Consider the following 21,047-nt stretch of genomic DNA (forward strand, 5'->3'; position numbering starts at 1 on the left):
TTCCTATTGATACTGTGGTGATTCCTCTCACACCACACTAGAAGGTAGTCCACCAGTTTCTGTATTCCTGAAATACTCCGCTGAGTATTTCTGCAGATCACTGAAACAATAATGAAGTACTGGAAGTCTGGGTTGAAGAGAAGAGGATGAGGATTCTGTTACTGCTTGTTCTTTGCAATATGAATGCAGTAGAGAGGGTGTGTTAGTGACACTTTAACAAAGGCTGACAGGAGGACATATGGGCGAAGCTATATTAGCATATTCATGTATCCCCAGCTGACCAAAGGAATATTCATGTAAAAAGAGATTTTAATCCTTCTTTCTTCTCTACTTTTAATGCAGGGCATGGCTTGTGCACTTTTTTTTTTAAATCTCTGAAAATGAAGGGATATTTTCTGGACACCTTAAAAAATGATAAAAAGCTTATATATGGGAGCATTTAGATGTTTGTTTGTTTGTTTTTTTTCATTTATTGTTATTAAGTAATTAAGTTTGTTACTTAATTGAATGTTAAATGCTTTAAAACCCGTGTGACATTCTCGTATATTTAAATTAAAACACTCTGGATATTAATTTAATTTAATTTATCTGTATACTAATAATTTTTGAAACCCGGAACATTCGACACGAAGGTGGTGATCGCGGTTTCCAATCGGATCAGTTTAGTCAAACTCTTGTATTTCCGGTGTTTGGTTCAACAACGTGGGTACAGTTCAGCTCCCCTGTATGTAGTTCCAGTGTTATGAGGGGCCAGACTGGCGTTTATCATCAACAATGCAGATATCCAGTGTAAACGATGTGAAAATATATAATTTAAGCCACGGAAAGTCTCTTCCGGAGGTAAGAAGTTACGTTACGTCGTAAAATAGCTAATGGTTAGCATTGCTAGCTAACTCATTTAGCCACGAGAAAAGTTTAAAACACTGAAAGTAGGAAATAAAACGCTGATAAAACGATTGTACCTACTGAACCCCTTTATAGTGGGGTTTATACAATGTCAAATATGAATAATTACACCTTTCGTTGTTGCCAGTAACAGTAAAAAAATACTTGGATGTTTGAATTTTCAGAGGGTTTGTAAACTAACCACAGTGACAAATCCATCAATAAAAATACGGAAATGTGAGATTTAATCAGTCTCACTTTCATCTTTTCGCCTCATTTGTAAATCTGCCAGAAATAAAAACGATGTGAAACAACTCCCGGATCTGCTAATAAGCTGTTTTTCTGCACCGATCAACACTCCAGCTTCTATTCTATTCTGTACTACAGTCATTCAGCAGACGCTTTTATCCAAAGCGACTTACATATGAGTGAGAACAACACAAGCACAAAATCAAACAGTATAAAGAAACTAAAATTGAGCTGCTTATGGCAGGTTGTGTTTTTATGGAGCAGAAACTGGTGACATCAGACAAAAACAGATTTCTATGGCTGGATCAGGTTTCACTCTGCAGTTATGTAACAAATCCTGATTCCCTGTGTATTTTCTCTGCAGTGGTTGTCGGATCGGAAGAAAAGGCAGCTGCAGAAGAAAGATGTTGGTGAGTTCACAGCTACAGTTTCAGCTCTGCGTGTTCATTTCCTCCAAAGTGGTTGACATTATCAGGACTATCCTCTTTTCTCCCCAGACATCCAACGCAGGATCGAGCTCATCCAGGACTTTGAGATGCCCACAGTGTGCACTTCCATCAAAGTGTCCCGGGATGGTCAGTTCATCCTGGCAGCAGGTAAGGCGAGCTCTGCAGAATAACAGTTTTAGGATAACATCCTTCACAGTCACTTATCACACAGAGAAAGTTGGAGGGTTCATTTAAATCTTTTTCAGGAACTTATAAACCCAGAATTCGCTGCTATGATACCTATCAGCTGTCCCTGAAGTTTGAGCGCTGCTTGGATTCGGATGGTAAGTCGGATACATCTTGTTGCTTCGCACCTCGTACGCGACTTTATATAATTTAATGTTATTCTTTTCTTACAGTTGTGGCCTTCGACATCCTGTCAGACGACTACTCTAAGGTGAGACACTGCATGCTATTTTACCTCCTAACTGTACTCTGCTGCTGTTTTTTATGGATTGTTGCTTGATCTCGAACACACCCAGATTGTGCTTGCTGCGTTGCTGCAACCATCGTGTTAGTGACATGTTTTCAGTGCAGGAAAAAAGCTCTGACGCTCAGCCTGAAACAGATGGAAATGCTTGGCAGTAAAAGCAGGATAGAGTTGTGATCTACTTCGACCTTTCAGGCTTGTTTCTTGGATGGGATGAGTGTAGTTGTATTTCTTATGTTTGTTGTATAGAACAGCAGTTTTTCAGAATCGTTCACATCCACTTTCTGATGAATCTGAAATATGATTATTAAAGATAAAGAGAGCATAAAATCATAAAGAGAGCTTGAACTTTGAATTTCCCCTCAGGGATGAATAAAGTATCTTTGATTTGATTTGTAACAGCGTTGGTCAGGCTTCGCCACATTAAAATCATCCATCCATCAGGTAACTTTAAGCTTCCTAAACTTGGTTGTACTGCGGCCTACAGCTGGTTAGTCGAGTGTTGACTTCCTTTCTTTGGTCAGATCCGATGAATCCACGTCAGCTGCTGCGCTGCTGCACGTCATCCCTGATTTTTACATCTGTGCAGTTTGAATTAATTGATTCTTTAATTCCTCTCGAGTGCAAATTATCTTGTTTAGAATGAAAATGAGACAAATTTCCCACAAACTCTTCTAATCAAAAGAAACAACAATGAATAATATAATGCTTTTTATTGATAACATAATTTACATTTAAAAACTCACAGCTTCCTTCTGTTGTTTTTCAGTTCATTTATGTTCTTTCATGGCTGTAAGATGGTCATTTATTAGATAAAAAGCACAGAATATAATAATGGATTTGCATTTTCTTGATTTCATCTTTCTTTTCTTGGTTTTGCACATTTCAGTTTTCAGTTGCAGCTCTCCGTTTAACTTTTCGTTATGATGCTCGATGTTACTTATGAGGTATAAATAAGCTGCACTTAACTTCTGTCTGAATAAATCTGGCCGTGCCGTCATTGTTGGGCTGCTGCAGAGGCAACCTAACAAATCTTTTTTTCATTCTAAGGCCAGCAGTGTGTGTTTTTAGCAGAGTACTGCAGGTGAAAAACAGCCAAAGTGAAAACATTACAGTCACACAGATGCTAAAGATGGTTCATGATTTTATAGAAGAATTATGAATAATTTTATCAGCATTTTTTTTAAGTGAGTCCAGAGTTTTCTGGATAAACTGCAGTAAATTCTTCCATCTTACAAAGCCAGGATGAGTGTTGGATGATAAAGCAAATGATGCTTTCTTGCTTTACTCTTTCACACCGCAGCTCCTTGTCTGTGTTGGTCCTTATTTTGGTAAACTTCATTTTTCCGTGTTTCAGCTGGTCTTTCTGCACTGCGATCGCTACGTAGAGTTCCACTCCCAACATGGACACTACTACAAGACCCGAATCCCAAAGTTTGGTCGGGACTTTTCCTACCACTACCCCTCCTGTGACCTGTACTTTGTTGGAATGAGGTGTGTGTTCTGTGCAGACGTGTTTCAGCTCCTTCCTCCGGAGTTCTCTGCTGTAAAGTTTAATCTGCTTGGTAAACTTTCAGCTCAGAGGTTTACAGACTGAACCTGGAACAGGGACGCTTCCTGAACTCCCTTCAGACTGACGCGGTGTAAGTCCAGCCGCTCCTGCTGAATCTGACATTCATATCTGATGTGATCGGCTCATTTTCCCGACTCTTCTGTGTCTTGTTTAGAGAGAACAATGTGTGTGACATCAACCCCGTCCACCATTTGTTTGCGACAGGAACCTCTGAGGTAAGCGCCATCGCAGGCTGAGCGCTACATGAAGCGCCTGTGCATGTTTGTCGCTAATAAAAGAATAAAAATGTCTGTTGAAGTCTTAAGTTTTCCTGTTTGGTCTGCAGGGAAGGGTTGAATGTTGGGATCCTCGGGTCCGGAGCCGAGTGGGCACGCTGGACTGCGCTTTGAGCAGCCTCACTGAGGGAACAGAGTGAGTATCAAGCTGTCGCGCTGAGATGTCTCGTCATTACTGCTGATCTCAGCCTCGTGATGCACATGCAGCCACATGGTGCTTTTCACCGAGAGAAAACAGGCTTCGAGCTGTTGAGATTTCCTTTCATCTTTTCTCCTAAACTCGGTTGATGTGACTGTTTTCTGCTTCTGTCTTTGCTGACAGAGTTCAAGCTTTGCCTTCAATCTCTGCGCTGAAGTTTAACGGCTCCCTCAACATGGCGGTAGGGACCAGCACAGGACAGGTGAGTCCAAACATTCAGTCTTTCTGGTAAAGAAATCTTTTACAGGGTAAAACTAAAGAGAAAAAACTTGTTTGTTGTTGTATCTTTTGATTTGATCCCATCAGTCTTGTTATAAAGTAACAGATGAACTCCACCTAAAGTTCAGTAGGATTCCTGACCTTTCTGCAGTTTCTTGCTGTAGGAAAATAAGTTCTGCTCTGATTAGACCGAGTTTAAATGGTTTGGTCACAGTTTCAAAGAAAAAAAACAACACTTTGCACCACCATGGTGAAGCACAGCGGTGGCAGTATCATGCTACGGGCTGCTTTCTCTAGCTCAAACTGTGGCTTTACTCAGACTGAAGGGAATTACAGTTGTAAATACCTGTCGCTTAGGAGCCATTATTCACCTTTAACCCATAAAGACCCAACCAGACCAGATAAGTTCAGGTGTTTTTAATATGAGGTCTTTATTTGACCTTTTACCAAAGTGTAAAATAAAAAAAAGTACCAACATTTTTAGGTATATTTAGAATTTATGACCACGTGATATGTCTACATTTTTATCTTCTGCTTTCTGGTGTCCATTAAGGGACAAAAGACAAAAATTAGATTGTATTTCACAGGATTTAGTTTGTACCACAAAGTGATGCCAGTAACAGCATGCATCATAAATGTCACGCTGGGTTCTTATGGGTTAGGCATGAAAATGACCCAAACAGGCGTGTAGATCAACACAGGAACAGCTGCACCAGATGAATGTGGAAGTTTTAGAGTAGCCCAAAACAAAAGCCTGAGAGGTGAAACAGGCTTTTAACACGAGACGACGGATGGAAATGTGTCTAGATGTTTCTTGTAAGTAAAAGTAAGTAAGTAACTCAGGACTGAATACTGGGGTTAAATCACCGGATTCTTCAACGCAGTATTCATTTGTATGTTTATACAACCAGTTTGATGTATGTTACTTTTCTTTTTTTGTTTTTTCCTTTGCTGTTTGCAGTGTCAGATGAATCGTTTGGGTTATAGGTCACATTAAAGGAAGGAAAATGTAAAATAATTGACATTTTACTGTGTTGTAAAAACTTATATCCACGTTTTTAGTTTATATTGAAGCTAATAATGTCACACTTTTATCAGTTTTGCCGAAAGCATAAAGTTCAGTTGGAATTTTTTCATCATTCAGACGTTTCTTGATGTTTTTGGTGGAAACTTGTTGCATTCAGACAGAAAAGCTTGAACATGTCTCAGTATTTGCTCTTGTCTCCCTTTCTGGGTTGTTGTGCAGGTGATGCTGTATGACCTGCGCTCCAGCCAGCCGCTGCTGGTCAAAGACCACTTCTACAATCTGCCAATCAAGTCTCTCAACTTCAACAATCAGCTGGACCTGGTTGTGTCTGCTGACGCCAAGATCATAAAAATCTGGAACAAAGACACTGTAAGTAACACCGGCATGAGGAGCAGGGACGGTTGAAGCATCCAAACTCATCCATGCAGACAGATTCGCACATTTTAAGTGTCTAAAGTATCAGCAGTCTCCATCATTTCAAAGCACCGGAGGTTTTTTCTGTTGTTTTTTTTATCTTTTTTACAAACTGGGAGTGAAAAGTCTGATGTTTTGGACAACAGAACACACAGGTGTGTGTCATAGCATTGTGCTGCCACATGGGGGCACTCACTCACACACACACACACGTGGGACAAGCTAAGCTGCTTCTTGTTGCTGCTGTTTGTCCTTTAGCTTTTTCTCGGCTGTGAAAGAGACAAACATCAGATGTGATGCAGAGGGAACGACGCCTCAGACTGGTAATAAACCAGTGTCTTCTGCTGCTGGGATGAATGTATTCCAGTAAAGGAATTCCTGTTTGATGTGAAAATAATCTTACAATGGGATCATCTTTAGTGCAGAACTCCATCCAGCGGGTTTTCCTTCTCTCTGAAAGTACATGCCACCCCACCAGGACAACATCCTCTGGTCTGCTAACACTGGACCACATTAACCAGCAGCAGGTGTGGAGGAAACTGGGCAGGGTCTGTAGGGATGTGCAAAGCGAGGGAAAAGCTTTTTTCCAGAATACTCAGGTTCTCAGAGTGAATTTCCACCAGGTGATGAGCAGATGATGCTTCTAAAACCCAAATGAACGTGTAATTCCTGCAGTCTGGAACCAGAGGAGCATCTTCGTGAATGGCTGGAGCTGATTTGAGACGATGCAGCGAGGTGCTTCGGATATTTATGAGAGATTCAGTCTTGTAGTATTTGTACATCTGCAGATATTTGTGGTGTGTAACAGACTTGAAATGTGAGTGTTGACACAAAGAACGAGATCACAGATACAAGAAGTGGAAATGAGTTTCCTCCAATCGGTGGTCTGTTCTCAGCTTTTGGAGAGGAGGAGGTCATCCAGGAGGGAGGAGACTGTCTGGGTGAACAAGCTAAAGAGATGGAAATATAAAGATTTAAAACAAAGTCAGCAAAAGGAAGTAAATAAAAAGAGGAAAACTTAAAGGTCTGACAGTGTCTTCAGGGAAATCTCGTCCTTCCTGACTAACCTTTGTTTTGTTTTCTCCTGTTCTTCGCAGGGAAAGTTGTTCTCCTCCATTCAGCCTCAGACCAACATCAACGATGTCTGCATGTATCCCAGTTCAGGTGAGAGCAGCTGGAGATGTTACATAAGAAGTAGAGGTGTGACGATACGCTTTTGTCCCAATTCGATTCCGATTTTTTGGGTGCCGATTCGATTTAAATTGCGATTCTCATAATTCTCCGATACTGCTGATTTTAGTTGATTAAAAACCAAAAAAATGTGTAAAACTTTTTTTTGCTCGTCATTTTTCTTCATTTCAATGAGGAAAAAGCAACACATCAGTCAGATTAGCATTCTGCTGCTATAAAGCCCAAGAAGATAAGTTAAAAGATCAGTAAAAACAATAAAAATGACAAAAATTTTATAGTGCATTCATTTAATTTATTTGAAATAAAAATGTGTTTTTACACGTCTAACCCTTAGGAAGCACTTCTGTTTGTTTTTAAGTTGACGTCAGCTTTTTTATTTACCTCTGGGTGGCACCATCCTGCTTTTCCAGCATTTTCATACCAGTTCGCTCATGACTTCATGTGATTTTTACAGTGTTCTCATATTTGGCCATAGATAAGTCACAACCTCAGGATATGTTTAAAGTGGAACTATTATGTGCATTTCAGGCTAATTTATTTTTATTTCTGAGACCAGAAAGGCTGGGATTGATGGAGTTATTGTCACAAATGGCTTTATTTACTTCAGACCGACCCTCTCCGTAGGCTGTCAGATCAGCCTGCGGGCAAAACGAGTGGATTGAGACTCTTCCGCATTAAGCCCCGCCTCCCGCCACTGCACTACATCGGGAGCGCGCACCTCACCTGCTTTCACCATCATTGTAACGTCTCATAAACAGAAGAATTAGGCTAATATGAACTCAATAAAAAAAGAAACTACAATGTCAACACATAGCATCCAGCCCTACATGTTGGAACCTGAATCAGACCCTGAAAGCGAAGTGGAAAACAGCAACCCACAGCAACGAATGCAGCAGGATGTCTCTCTTTGGTAAACTCACCAGCCATCGTTGGAAATAACTTTATCCCACGTTTTCCACCCGTCTGATGTATTTGTACATGCCCTTGTTAACCAGTAGAAGGTAACCAATCACCGAACCTTATCCCCCGGGACGTCACAAGGATTTCCACGTAGAAAAAACTCTAAAATGACGCGTTTTTCGTCGCCATGGAAACCGAACGGAGAGAGTGCTGGAACTCAAACTCAAACTAAAACATGCGTTTAGGTGATAAAAAACAGTGTCGTTCACATGTCTGATGAGGATTCAACACTGTAACACTGTAGAAAGCTCAGAAATAACATCATAGCACCCCTTTAAAGACTCATTACGTAACGTTCTGATCTTAAAGCTCCGCGTCCCGGACTTGTTCGATGGCCAAGAAACCGACACTAGCCTCATTTTACATCCAGGATGCAACGTTTCGCTTCACGGTATAATAGGGAACTGGATGTTCTGAACACACAACGTCGCTGATTCAGGAAAGAAACACAGGATTAAAATAGAGAAAGAGACTAAACAAGACAGTTAGATGGTCTTCCTCAGGTAGGAAGCAGGATGGAGCTGAGTTAGTCATCAATAGGGGGCGCTGATGAGAAAATGTTCTGTTTTGTGTCTTTAAAACAGCAGTTTACTGTACAAGTCCCGTTCCAAAAGCATTCGGATGCTCTGTAGATGTGAATAAACAACACAAAACCCTTTTTCCCAACATAACAAGAACAACAAGACATTTCACCGTTTCATGGAAAATATGAGCTGACTGAATCTGAACACTTGTCAGCACACACACTGCGCGCCACACACACTTCTTTCAATCAATGCGGCTACTTATAAATGATTATTTATGATTCTTATTCCTGCCTTGTATTGTTTTTATAAATAATGTGCTTTTATTTTGTAGGTTCTGGATTACAAACAAAAGAATTTCATTGCATTGTGTTGAACCGTTGTTTTTATGCTGCAAAAAGGACAATAAAAATGTTAAATCTTAGTTCTAAATATGGGTTGATGGGATCCTGGTTTTCATGGAACTTTTTGGAATTGTGTTGTATAAAATTAGACTTCACCGCTGCCATGTTTTTGTTTATAACGTCAGCGATGTCCTCGTGTGTCTCCTTACCAGGAATGCTCTTCACTGCCAATGAAGACCCCAAGATGAACACGTTTTACATCCCAGTGAGTACACAGGCACAAACATGGGTCACGTTCCCAGCTTCCGGTGCTGGGAAACCTTGTATTGCCGTGGCAATACAGGTGTTTACACATCTCAGTGATTCAGGTGGATGTTTAAGGAGACGTGGGAGTAAACAAACCAGAGTTAGTGGCTTGTTTATTTTCCTGCGCTTACGAGGCTCTGATGTGATCTCAGCCTCCGCTTGCATCATTCCAGAAAGTACCTGTGTGTGTGTGTGTGTGTGTGTGTGTGTGTGTGTGTGTGTGTGTGTGTGTGTGTGTGTGTGTGTGTGTGTGTGTGTGTGTGTGTGTGTGTGTGTACAGTAAACTCCAGTTTGCTTTGTGTAAATGACTTCATGGCAGAAGGTGAACGTTCTGTCCGACACGCCAGAGGAAGGTGAACGCATCACTTTGACATTAGCAGATTATCAGCTGAGAGTTTATGATGCAGAAGGATGGTGTGTGTGTGTGTGTGTGTGTGTGTCAGTATCAACTGTGGTTCTGGAAACAACTACTTTTAAGTGTGTGTGTGTGTTTGATCAGCTTTTGGGTTCCTTCATTCTTCATCACCTTCTTCTCCTCCTCCTTCCAGTAACTTACAAGTCAGTGGTTTAAATCTGGATCAGACATGAGGTGTGTGTGTGTGTGTGTGTGTGTGTACAGTAAACTCCAGTTTGCTTTGTGTAAATGACTTCATGGCAGAAGGTGAACGTTCTGTCCGACACGCCAGAGGAAGGTGAACGCATCACTTTGACATTAGCAGATTATCAGCTGAGAGTTTATGATGCAGAAGGATTGTGTGTGTGTGTGTGTGTGTGTGTGTGTGTGTGTGTGTGTGTGTGTGTGTGTGTGTGTGTGTGTGTGTGTGTGTGTGTGTGTGTGTGTGTGTGTGTGTGTGTGTGTGTGTGTGTGTGTGTGTCAGTATCAACTGTGGTTCTGGAAACAACTACTTTTAAGTGTGTGTGTGTTTGATCAGCTTTTGGGTTCCTTCATTCTTCATCATCTTCTCCTCCTCCTTCCAGTAACTTACAAGTCAGTGGTTTAAATCTGGATCAGACATGAGATGTGTGTGTGTGTGTGTGTGTGTGTGTGCGTCATCGGCTGGGTGTGTGATACTCTGACGTCTCAGATAGTAACAGTGTGCTTCAGGGTTTGTTTTGTTATTTAGAGACAACTAGTAGTAGAGCTGCAACTATCGAGTACTTTTGTAATCGGGTACTCTTAACGATTATTTCTTCGAGTAATCGGGTATTCTAACGATTATATTTTTTTAAATTATAATTTGCAAAACAAATGCAAGAAACTCAACCAAAGTAAATCTATAAATGTATATTTATGAAGCTGTCGCATGTCTTGTTACTATCATATTTTAGAATGTGCCAACATGTTTGTGCACGCGCTCAATGTGTCGCAGATTTCTGCATTTTAAAAGATTTAAAAGATGAATTCACGTAGAAAGAAGGACCGACTTGTAAACATGTCCAAAGTATCTAAGAACTAGCCGATGTCTTGGTGGACGACACGCCTGTTAAAAGTGTGTCTGTTTAATAAGGAATAAAAGTTTGCTGCAGGAACAGAGGCTCCGCCTGCCGTCACACGCTGCTTAAAACATGCGCTTTGACTCTGCGTGTGTGCAGGAGAGACAGATGAGGGACGGATTACAAGACGGTTAACGTGCGTTAGCAGCAGACACCTCGCCATGCCTCGTCACTGCTGACTGATACACAGGTTATAACTCTGTACATTTCACCAGTTGCTGCTGCTGTTGATATAAATGGCAAAGCTGAATCTCCTCCTGGAGCGGTGAAGTGTGTGTGTGTGGGTGTTTGTTTCAGGTGTTGCAACATTGACACCTGCTTTACAGCACACACACACTGCACTGCGTTTTCTGCCCTTTTCAGTGTGAAATGGTCCCACACTGGCAATTTTTCGGTCTTTTCCTCCCCTCTTCTTCATTCTCTGCCATTAGAGACCAAAGCAAGGAGGATCTTCAGACAGAAAGCAAACCGCTCGCCGCTGCTGTCCGCCATCAGTCCGGGTGAAACAGTCAGACTGTACAGACACACCGTAGGCGACAGGTTCTGCTTTTATAGATTTTATACATGTTAAGATGTTTTATATGTTTACTGAAACAGTGATGTCGTCCCTCCGAACAGCGCAGTGGTCTGAGAATGATGCATAAATTAGAATATATCACCGCGTGATGTTAATTAAACGACGCCTCGAGGCAGATAATTTGCCTCGATCAGTTTTTGTACTGGAGTTACTCTAGTAATCATTGCAGCCTTGGACTCTGGTGAAGAGTGGATCGCTTCATTTCAGGCTGAAAGAATTATTTTAATTTTGATTATTGAGTTTAAATGTTATGATTCTGATTCAAAGTTTCAGCTTTTTGTTTCATATAATTAAAATGTTTAAATGAATCTGAACAGTCGGCACAGTGAAGAATCAGGCAATGCAGGCTTATTTGTAAATGTTGGACAGCGGACGTTAGCCGGTGGTTAAATCCTGACACGTTTACACATCCGTGCACATTAATGTCTACTGACACTATGTTGATTTTTTTAAAAGAAAAAAAGAAGCATGTTTCATGGAGAAGACAACTCTAAATGTTTTACATGAAACTTAAAGAAGGGTGCGAAAGAAATCTCTATAAACTGGGAGTTTCAAAGCGAAGCAGCGAGAGGACGCTGCCAGAGATCACACCCTCCCAGCAGAAACTCTGGATGTGAGGGGGAACTGGAGGATTGAAACTCTGTAAAAACACAAGAATTAAAAAGTTTTTACAACTCAAAACTCATGTTTCAAGGTTTCAGCCGTTTATTTGGAAACTGATGTGTTTGGACGACGATGCCAGATCTAAAACTCTGAAAACATCAAAGCTGCAGGAAGAGGTTTGAATCTGAAACTGTGAGGCTGATATGCATGTTATATTTATTTTAAAAAAAATACAACTACAAAGTTATGTTTGCAGAGATTAAACTTTTTTTTTTACTATTAATGTTTCAGAACTTATTTTCAGACGTGCAAAACTTCACAATTTCAGTTTTCAAACGCTGACTTTGTAGGTTTTAAAACATTTTCTTTCAGTTTCAGATTATAGCAGAATTCTCATTTCATACAACGAACATGTAAATCATTGATAAGAAATGTGCAGGAACACAGTTCTTATCAGGTTGTGTCAGCAGAGCGATGAGGAGCAGAGAAATCTGTGTTTAACTGCCAAGCAACTCATTTCTAGTCCAAGTTCTGGTCTCACACTGCAAAAACTCAGCCTTAAAAAAAAAAAAAAAAAAAAAAAAATGGGGTAAATGTTGCTTAAAATAAGATAAATTATCTGCCAACAGAACAAGAAAATTTGGCTTGTCAACACTTCCCAAAACAAGTAAAAATACAAGAGGAATTCTCTGGCATAAAAACTAAGAATCATCATACCTTTAAAAAAAAAAATAGCATATGTGTACTCAGTTTAAGATTTTTAATCTGACTTAGATTTCAGTTTTTGCAGTGAACGTTTATTTTATCTGGATCCACTTCCATCCCAGACACATCAGTAAAGAATCAACGGCGTCTTGGCTACATCGTGGAGTTTGTTGCATGTTTACATCTTCATTTATTTTCTTGCAGTGATGAAAATTCCACAAATTCCCAATTTTTCCTGTTCTGGATGGTAGTTTCTGGAATTCTGCAGGATCCACATCTATCTTTGACATCTTATTAAACCAGTTGGGAATGTCTTCTGGATTTTTTCACCATTTGCTGTGGAGTTATATACAGATATACTGCAAATTATCCTATGAGAGAGAATCCTGGATTGATGGTGATCTGGATCACTCCCAACATTTAATGGAGTCTAAATAAAACTAAGTCCCGTTGCCAGAAACTCATCATGACATTCTGTGCCGTAGTTTTTGCATGAAGTTGCTAAATAAACCAGGCAGACAACTGCTGGCAAAATAAGAATGAAACTTTTTTTCCTGTGATGGTTTGAAGCGTTTCAGTTGCCACGTTTCCTCTTTGGTTCTCCGACAAAGTCGTTGGCGTTGGACTGGAATGGAAACATTAGCAGGAAGCGTTGCTAGATTTATGTTTCAACAAACATACGACAGGTTTCACGCTCACTCAACAGTCTGAATCTAAAAGTAGCGTTTCTGTGTGTGTGTGTGTGTGTGTGTGTGTGTGTGTGTGTCTGTTTAGGCTCTGGGCCCCGCACCTCGCTGGTGCTCCTTCCTGGACAACCTAACAGAGGAGCTGGAGGAGAGCCCGGAGAGCACTGTGTACGATGATTACAAGTTTGTCACCCGGAAGGACCTGGAAAATCTGGGTGAGACCACGCCGCCTAATTTACACCCTAAAAACCTTGAAGTTATGCAAGATTTCCCAAAAGAAATCATCGCGCGGTGGCGTGGACGGCTAAGCAGAGGAATGACTGAGAGGGGTTTTCTTTCTTTGGGAAGAAAAGTTGTCTGTTGGGAGAGGTGGGGGCAAGAAGGGTGGAGGGAGAGGACACTGGAGGGGTTGAATGAACACTGGAATGCAGGCTCAGCAGGAAAGAGATCAAATGACAAGAAGCAGGAAGGTGGTTGGCTGGCGTGGAATAAAAGGAGAGGGGGAGTTAGACGTGGTGTTGATTTACAGGAGCCGCGCAATGCGGCGCTGTTACGTAACCGCGCAGCTGCTGGGACCCGCCGAGTGCAGCGCGTTGATGCCGGTTCCCAGAAAAAGTTCATCGCTCCACATTCTGGGTCCCGTCTCCACACGTTCTCACAGGTTGGCATCATTTCCTGCAGCACAACTGTTCCTGGCTGTCACGGAAAGCCTGCAGCTCCCAGTTAACTTTCCATTCTCACCGTGTTCTAGAAACTTTATACGTTTCTGCTCAGTTTAGGGGTTTTTTCTTTCAAATACAGGGAAAAAAACACAGGTGTTATATGGTTATACAGTTGTGCCCATATGTATTCATCTCCTTTCATTAAAGAAGGAAAAAAACAGCTGCCTGTAAAATAAGCTGAAATTGACTGAAGTAGTAATAAATAAAAATTTTATGAAAATCATTACATTATTTTCTAATTCTGGTTCAATGGATGTTTTTTTTTTTTTTTAAAAGCAAACAAATAAGATAATTTATTACATATTACATCAGTGATAAACTAATATTGTGTTGAACAATCCTTTAATGTTTCCGCTCCAGTCAGGTGTTTTCTGTTCCTCTCAGTCAGACTTCTGCACCTGTTGACAGGTATTTTGTCCCACTGTTCAACAGAAAAGTCTCTCATTTGTCCAGGACCACTTTGTTTGTTTGCTTTTTTTTTCTTTCTTCAACTCAGTTAAATGAAAAAACAGTCTTATGTTACTAAATTTTGAACATTTTTAGTTATTGTCTCCAGTTATTTGAGTGACTGCTGTAAATTCAGCCTTTTCTTTAATGAAAGGGGATGAAGACATATGAGCACAACTGTATGTGCATATATGGTTATATATGTCAACATAATTGGTTTTCCAATACGCCACCTTTTTCAGCAGACATGTTGGAAATGATAAGGATATTCAGAGAAACTCTCCAAAGAGTTAAATAATCTTTTTTTTTTATTTAAGCTTTTAGCCTTTTTTTGCCCAAAATGCACCTCTTTGTTTGAGATTTACTGTTCATGGATGCGCGTGTGTTCTTCTATTTGCTTCAGGTTTGTCTCACCTGGTGGGATCCAGCCTGCTGAGAGCCTACATGCACGGCTTCTTCATGGACATCAGGCTGTATCACAAGGTGCAGCGTCTACCCCTCTCCTCACTTTTACCAGATACTAGTTGGAAAAGCTCCTGAAGGATCATGTTATACGTCTGATAATCTCCTTGCCTTGGCCACAGGTGAAAAGCATGGCGAACCCGTTTGCGTACGAGGAATATCGCAAAGACAAGATCCGCCAGAAGATTGAGGAGTCCAGAACCCACAGGGTCCAGGTTAAGGTGAGAAGTCCGAACAAGATGTTCTGTTTATCATCTTCCCACGTCACTTTGTGTTCGTAAAAACGTTGCATGTACGTAACAAACAGGACGCGAGTAACTTTGGCTGCGTTCACACTACAGGCTGAAGAGACTTCAGTCCGGTGTTTGAGCCCCGATGCGACCTGTAACCGATCTTTTCTTAACAGTCTGAACGACACAGATCTGATATTTTCTCATGCGACCCAGGCCGCTTGGATATGTGGTCCTAAACCCGACATGTATCTGATCTTTTGCCATGCGACTTCAGTCTGAACGGTCTGGTCGCATTAATCCGACCGACGACAAACGTCATTATTCTGCGTTTGTTGTTTATGAACATCGGTGAATGTGCTCACATCCCTCTCCCACCGATCCTGACTGCGACTCCGAACCCAAACGTTTCTCTCTACAGTTGTTGCTGCCACAGCTCCACAAAGACCAAAACTTTTACTTTCCTCTTCTGTTAAACGTCTCCTTAAAACGAACCCATTCACAACGTTGTGGCTCCGGTTGGACAAAACATTTAAAGTAGCAAATGCTCTGCTGCCGTCCATGTTTACTTCTGCAAACACAAAGACGTCACACGCACGTCGCCGTGTCTTCTACGCATGCGGGGCGCTTCTGGTGCGCATGAGGTTCATACAGGAGATCATCATACAAGTCACGTTGGATCGGAAATGTGACCAGACTTTTAAAAAATTTGGATTTCACAAAAACATCCGATATGAGCAGCAAGTCCTGCAGTCTGAACGGAGCCTTTATTTATCTCCGAGGAGCATTTAAGAAGGTAAAGAGCGGCATAAAAAACCTCAAAACACAAAGATGACGGGATTTTCCACAGAAATGGAACATTAAACAGAAGGTTGAGGTCCTGGTAGACCTGTAGAGATCCGGAGGGGAACCGCCTTGCAGACGAAGGTCGCTTTCCTTCTCTGGGTCTCGCAGGCCGGACAGCAGAACCTGCGACCAGATGGCAGCAGTTAAAATGCTGGAAAGAGAGCCTGCATGGAGTTCTTAAGACTGCAACCAGCCAGGTTGAGATGGCGAGCAGGAAGTCCAGTAACCTGGAACACACTTCCACAGTACTTTGTAACTGGTTCCTGCCATGCAGGTGATGGTGTGATACCAGCAGCATATAGAGAAAAACACAAAAAGAGTTCAGTTTCCTCAGATCCCCTCAGTGTCGGAGCAGAACCTCGGCTGGTTGTTAGAGGTGGATCCTTCCTGTTTGTTCCAGCTGAGTCTGAAGCGAGCTCCATTCACACCCAGATTTCTAGTAATCGTTAGACTTCTGTTTCACAGTATTAATAACGTGTCTTTGTCTCACATTTCATTCTGCTGACATACTGTGTTTATGATTTTGTGTCATCAAAAGTACAATCTGTTGTGTGTGCGTGTGTGTGTCTGTGTGACAGACGTTACCTAAGGTGAACAAGGAGCTGGCGCTCAGGCTGATGGAGGAGGGCGATGATGAAGCAACGGCAGAGACTTCCAGGAAAAAGAAGGGCAAGGTAGAAAAACATGTCACAGTGTCAGAGCTCTGGGTTGAGTTGACTTTTGTTTCATCTGCCAGTTTCGTCACTAACTTAGTTTAGTTTTTCTCTTTTTGCTTTCCTTAACTGGACTTTTACCAGTTAACTCTTCTCATTACCAGTGTTGCAGTTAGCAGCTTTAGCCTGTTTTAGTTCCAGACCAGAACATCAGTAGGACCCTGTGCAGAGCCATCCATTTACAGGGTTCGATCTCTTTCTTCTGATGGAGTTTTAGGCTCTTCTGCGGATCAGTCTGCAGATTCCCGACTACTAAACAGCAGCAGCTCATACATGCTTCATGCTCCATCATCATTTTAAGTCTGTTCAGGTCAACTTGGAGGTGAAAGAGTGAATGCATGGAGGAAGGAAGGGGACATAAGATGACCAAGAGATTCAATTCAATTCAATTCAGCTTTATTTGTACAGCACCACTTCACAACAATGTTGTCACAGGACACTTTACATACACATCATTTCATACATATCCTATAATAGAAACCAACTGATTGCATCGAGGTGTGACTTGGATCCAATCCCCCATCCTGAGCTGCATGCGGCGACAGTGGGAAGGAAAAAACTCCCCTTTAACAGGAAGAAAACCTCCAGCAGAACCCGGCTCAGGGAGGGCAGCCATCTGCCTCGATCTGACCAAGGCCAGCAGTTGTTCGCTGCAGATTTCTGGTTTATTGATGAATAATAACCCTTCATGGAATTAGTGAGTAGTAGACGTGTCTTTTTCATGCTTTTACTTTCAGACTCCCCTTTAGGGAGCTGGGTCGTCGTCAGGCAGTGGCAGCGTTTCATTCCCCTCGGCTTGAAGTGTAGTTGTGGGCGCAGGATGTCAGGCTCTCTGTGATTGGTTCATACTTGTAAAACGTATAAATAAGTTTTGTATTTTCTGACTTGCAGGAAAAAGCTGTTCTTCGTATTTACAGTTTCAAACGTGGCGATACGGCTCCATAAGGACAATAAATACTGTTGCTTTCTGTGTGAAATCCACCTGAGCCTTATCTTTGCAGGAGATGATCTGTTTTAGTTTGAATTTTGGGACAAAAAAACAAACTTAACTTTGTTTGTCCAGCTGTGTTTTAATCCCTCATCATTCATTCAGATCATTCACACACGCAGATAGAAACTCTCAGGTCGTCCTTGTATGTTTGTGATTAACAACAAGCTGGGAGTGAAGTCACTATCTACCATCATGCAGCAGCCATCTCGGACATCTCAAGCGTATGTTTTGCACAACTGCAGGCTCTTCCCAGCATCCTGGGCGACGACCGTTTCAAGGTGATGTTTGAAAACCCCGACTACCAGGTGGATGAGCTGAGCGAGGAGTTCCGGCTGCTCAACCCAATCGTCTCCAAGGTGGAGCAAAAACGGAAGAAGAAGCTGCGTGTGCTGGCTCAGCAGGCTGCAGCCCAACAGGTACCGCTCACATTTCCTCTGGTCTTGTTCCTGGATTCTCATGTCTGGTCGTCTTTGTGACGGGTTTTTGTTCCAAACATCAGGATTATGTTGGCAAATATAATTCCAGACATGCTGGATGAAGTGAATAACTTTTCCCGCATCACATCTCTGTCCAGGCGGCTGAAGAGGAAGAGGAGCCAGAAGGTCGAGCCAGCTCCGAGGAGGAGAGCTCCGACGACGACAAGAGCTGGGTGGAGGAGTTGAGGGAGCAGCGGAGGTTGCTGCGGCAGGAGGACCGAGACCGGCGGCGGCAGGAGAGAAAGGAAGCAGACCGCAACACTGACCTGCTGGAGAGGGAAGACAACGGAGAGAGAACCTCCAGCGTGGCCGGGAAGCAGAAAATTCAGCCGCAGTTTTACCAGATCAAAGCCGGAGAGGAGTTCAGGAGTTTCAACGACATGGCTCGCAAGCAGAAACTGCAGAAGTACGTTTTGCAAAGTGTGGTTTGTTGTGTGAGGTTCTGTTTAAAGCCAACATTCAGGCCTAATGAAGACAAGATCTCCTCCTCTGGACCGCATGGTTAAAGATCCTCTGCACCCTGCGTGTCTTCCAGGACTTCTCTGGAGGACCGGCTGAAACTGGAGGAACACTCTGGAATCAGCAGCGTGGCCGACACCGCAGTGGGCAGCAAGCAACTGACCTTCACTCTCAAAAAGGTAAACAAATGATTCCGCATCAGTGTTGCGGATTTATTATTGACCAATTCAACATGTCTGACCGTGAAGATCTGCAGCTGGTAGGTGATGGGGAGGAGGATGAGCTCAGATGGTGTAAACATTAATCAGATGGGATGTTTTCCACAGTATGAGTCACAGCAAAGCCCCCAGGTTGTAAAACACAACAATATGAAGCAAAAATGGCTCCTTTCACTTTTAAAAAGCTGAATTGATTAATCTGTGCGGTGGGATGATGGAGCTGAGCTGATGAAGGTGGTTCTTTCCACGTCAGCAGCGGTCCAGAAGCCATCCTGTTCCTGGATGAGCGAGCTGCTCCGGCATCACACACCCTCTGACATGAAGCTCCTTTCACAACCCACAGCTCATGACCTCAGGTGTGGAGTGGAAGCTCAGCTCTCAGGTCGTCATGTTGCTCCTTTCTCTCCTCATTCATGAACAAAAACCCTGAGATACATCTCAGTCCGAGGCAGGGTCTCTCTCCCAACCTGGAGCGGGTCTTTTCAAGCTTTTCCTGCATCAGATCGGTGCTGATTCTCATCCCGCCTGCTTCACACTGGCTCTGTGTACATTAGACCTCTTCAAATTTGACCTTTTTCATCAAACATATACAAACTGATATTATTCCCATTCTCCAAGGTCTAAATAAACTAAATATATCATGTCCTCAACACAGCTACAGACCTGGTAGACCCAGAGTCTCACTTCCTGTTTGATGCTCTTGGAGTGAAATGTGACTGGCTCACTGATCTTGCTGACACCTAAATAAAATTAGTTCAAATTTACACTGTTGTTAATGTGCTTACAACCATATGCAAGAACATTTTATTAGCTTTCATTTGGTAAAACTTCCCATGCTACAGCATCAGCTTGTGGGAAGCTACAATGAAAACAAGGACAGAATGTCCCAAATTTTGCATTGTTTTTGAAAAACGTGTACAATAAAACTACATGGCTCATGAGGCAGGCATAGCCAAGGTCCAGGACCAATAAAACTGATATATTTAGTTTGTTTAGACCTTGGAGAATGGGAATAATATCAGTTCGCATATGTTTGATGAAAAAGATCAAATTTGAAGAGATCTAGTGTACACGCTCGGCCTGATGAACGTACCAGAGTCACATCATCTGCAACAAAACAAACATGCAGACTCTCCATCTCTGTGCCAGGCGTAGAGATGAAGGTTATGTTGGACAAATTCCCTTACATCCTCCCAGATGCTTCCAAAAGAGCGGGTCCAGGTCACATGTAGACGAGTTTCAAACCACGCAGCTCCTGTAAAACCATAAACTCTGCAACGTTGAGCAGTGGACACACAGCAGGAGTTTATTTCACAGGTTTGTTTTCTGTTGCGCAGTCGGAGCAGCAGAGGAAGCAGCAGCAGCTGGAGCGTGAGCACCACGAGGAGAGGAAGAAGCTGAGGCGCTCGGCCGGACACCTGAGCAGCGGCAGAGGAAGAGGCTGGAGAGGAAGAGGAAGAGGCCGCTACTGAGAGGAGTCCTCCTCTAAGTGCTCGGTCAGCTGAGACGCCAGAATCCTCCCACTCAGACCAGAGCTGGGTAGTTTCTTCCATGAAGTCGCCTCTGACCGAGTGGGAGGGTTGGACAGAGGACAAAGACTGATGAAGTGACACGTCTGTCGTCTCCTGGGTGGTCTGAGCGCCGTGTTTACCTGCTCCCTGCAGATTCAGTCTGCCTCTGCCACGGCTGTATAAAAGGAATTTCAGGCCGTTATTTATGCATCTTCTCCGCAGACGAGGCGAGAAGAGGTCGGAGACGGAAGAGCTCAGAGTTTTATATAAAATAAGCAGGAGCTGAATAAAATCTCCTGAAATGTTGTATTTTTTTATGCTGTTGTTTAATGTTGATTGTTAAACTAACTGTGACTTAACAAACCATGTACTAAATATATTTCGTCCCAAAACGAACCATCTGCAGGATTTTTATTTTTTAAAATCAGAAATTTCTCTTCAAATAAGTGGAATAAGTTCAGGTTAAAGGACGGTTACAGCAGATCTGGCCTGAAGTCCAGCCGCTCCTCATTTTTTATGCCTCCAGGAAACATGAACGCGGGCGCAGCGCTTTATTGGAATGCAGACAATAAAAATGTCATATTTCAGGCAGAAAATGGGTCGTACAAGTCGAGTCATTTAATCTGAGCACACAAGCTTTCTTGTAGTTCTCCAGGCCTTGAAGGACTTTCCAAAGCAACATGTGACAAAGATGTTTGTCGCATTCTGTTTTGAGATCTGGCTTCTGATCTTCAGTCCAGGTCTTGTGTCATGTGGCATCGCTCAGCTTTGTGACGGTTCCTTGTTCATCTGATGCTTTTTCTTTTTTTTTAGTCCCAACTTC

General features: G+C 42.4%; 1 protein-coding gene across 1 annotated transcript; it reads left to right on the plus strand.

The window, feature by feature from the left end:
* Positions 1-704: 704 nt before the first annotated feature.
* nol10 (nucleolar protein 10) lies at positions 705-20,583 on the plus strand. Its single transcript, XM_079261809.1, has 21 exons — positions 705-840; positions 1,499-1,544; positions 1,632-1,730; positions 1,829-1,906; positions 1,982-2,019; positions 3,410-3,546; positions 3,630-3,695; positions 3,780-3,840; positions 3,951-4,036; positions 4,223-4,301; positions 5,565-5,714; positions 6,857-6,923; positions 8,991-9,043; positions 13,238-13,364; positions 14,722-14,801; positions 14,903-15,001; positions 16,435-16,530; positions 17,803-17,976; positions 18,135-18,442; positions 18,572-18,674; positions 20,051-20,583. Exons 1-21 carry the CDS (start codon positions 775-777, stop codon positions 20,183-20,185), a joined length of 2,148 nt encoding a protein of 715 aa, XP_079117935.1. The 5' UTR covers positions 705-774; the 3' UTR covers positions 20,186-20,583.
* Positions 20,584-21,047: the final 464 nt, after the last annotated feature.

This window comes from Telmatherina bonti, assembly GCF_933228915.1.
Source record: "Telmatherina bonti genome assembly, chromosome: 22".
Taxonomy (NCBI): Eukaryota; Metazoa; Chordata; class Actinopteri; order Atheriniformes; family Telmatherinidae; genus Telmatherina; species Telmatherina bonti.

Coding starts and splice junctions, on each gene's coding strand:
- nol10 (XM_079261809.1), top strand. CDS start 775: ATGCAGATATCCAGTGTAAACGATGTGAAAATATATAATTTAAGCCAC. Junction 4,037..4,222: donor AGCCTCACTGAGGGAACAGA/GTGAGTATCAAG, acceptor CTTTGCTGACAG/AGTTCAAGCTTTGCCTTCAA. Junction 4,302..5,564: donor TAGGGACCAGCACAGGACAG/GTGAGTCCAAAC, acceptor GTTGTTGTGCAG/GTGATGCTGTATGACCTGCG.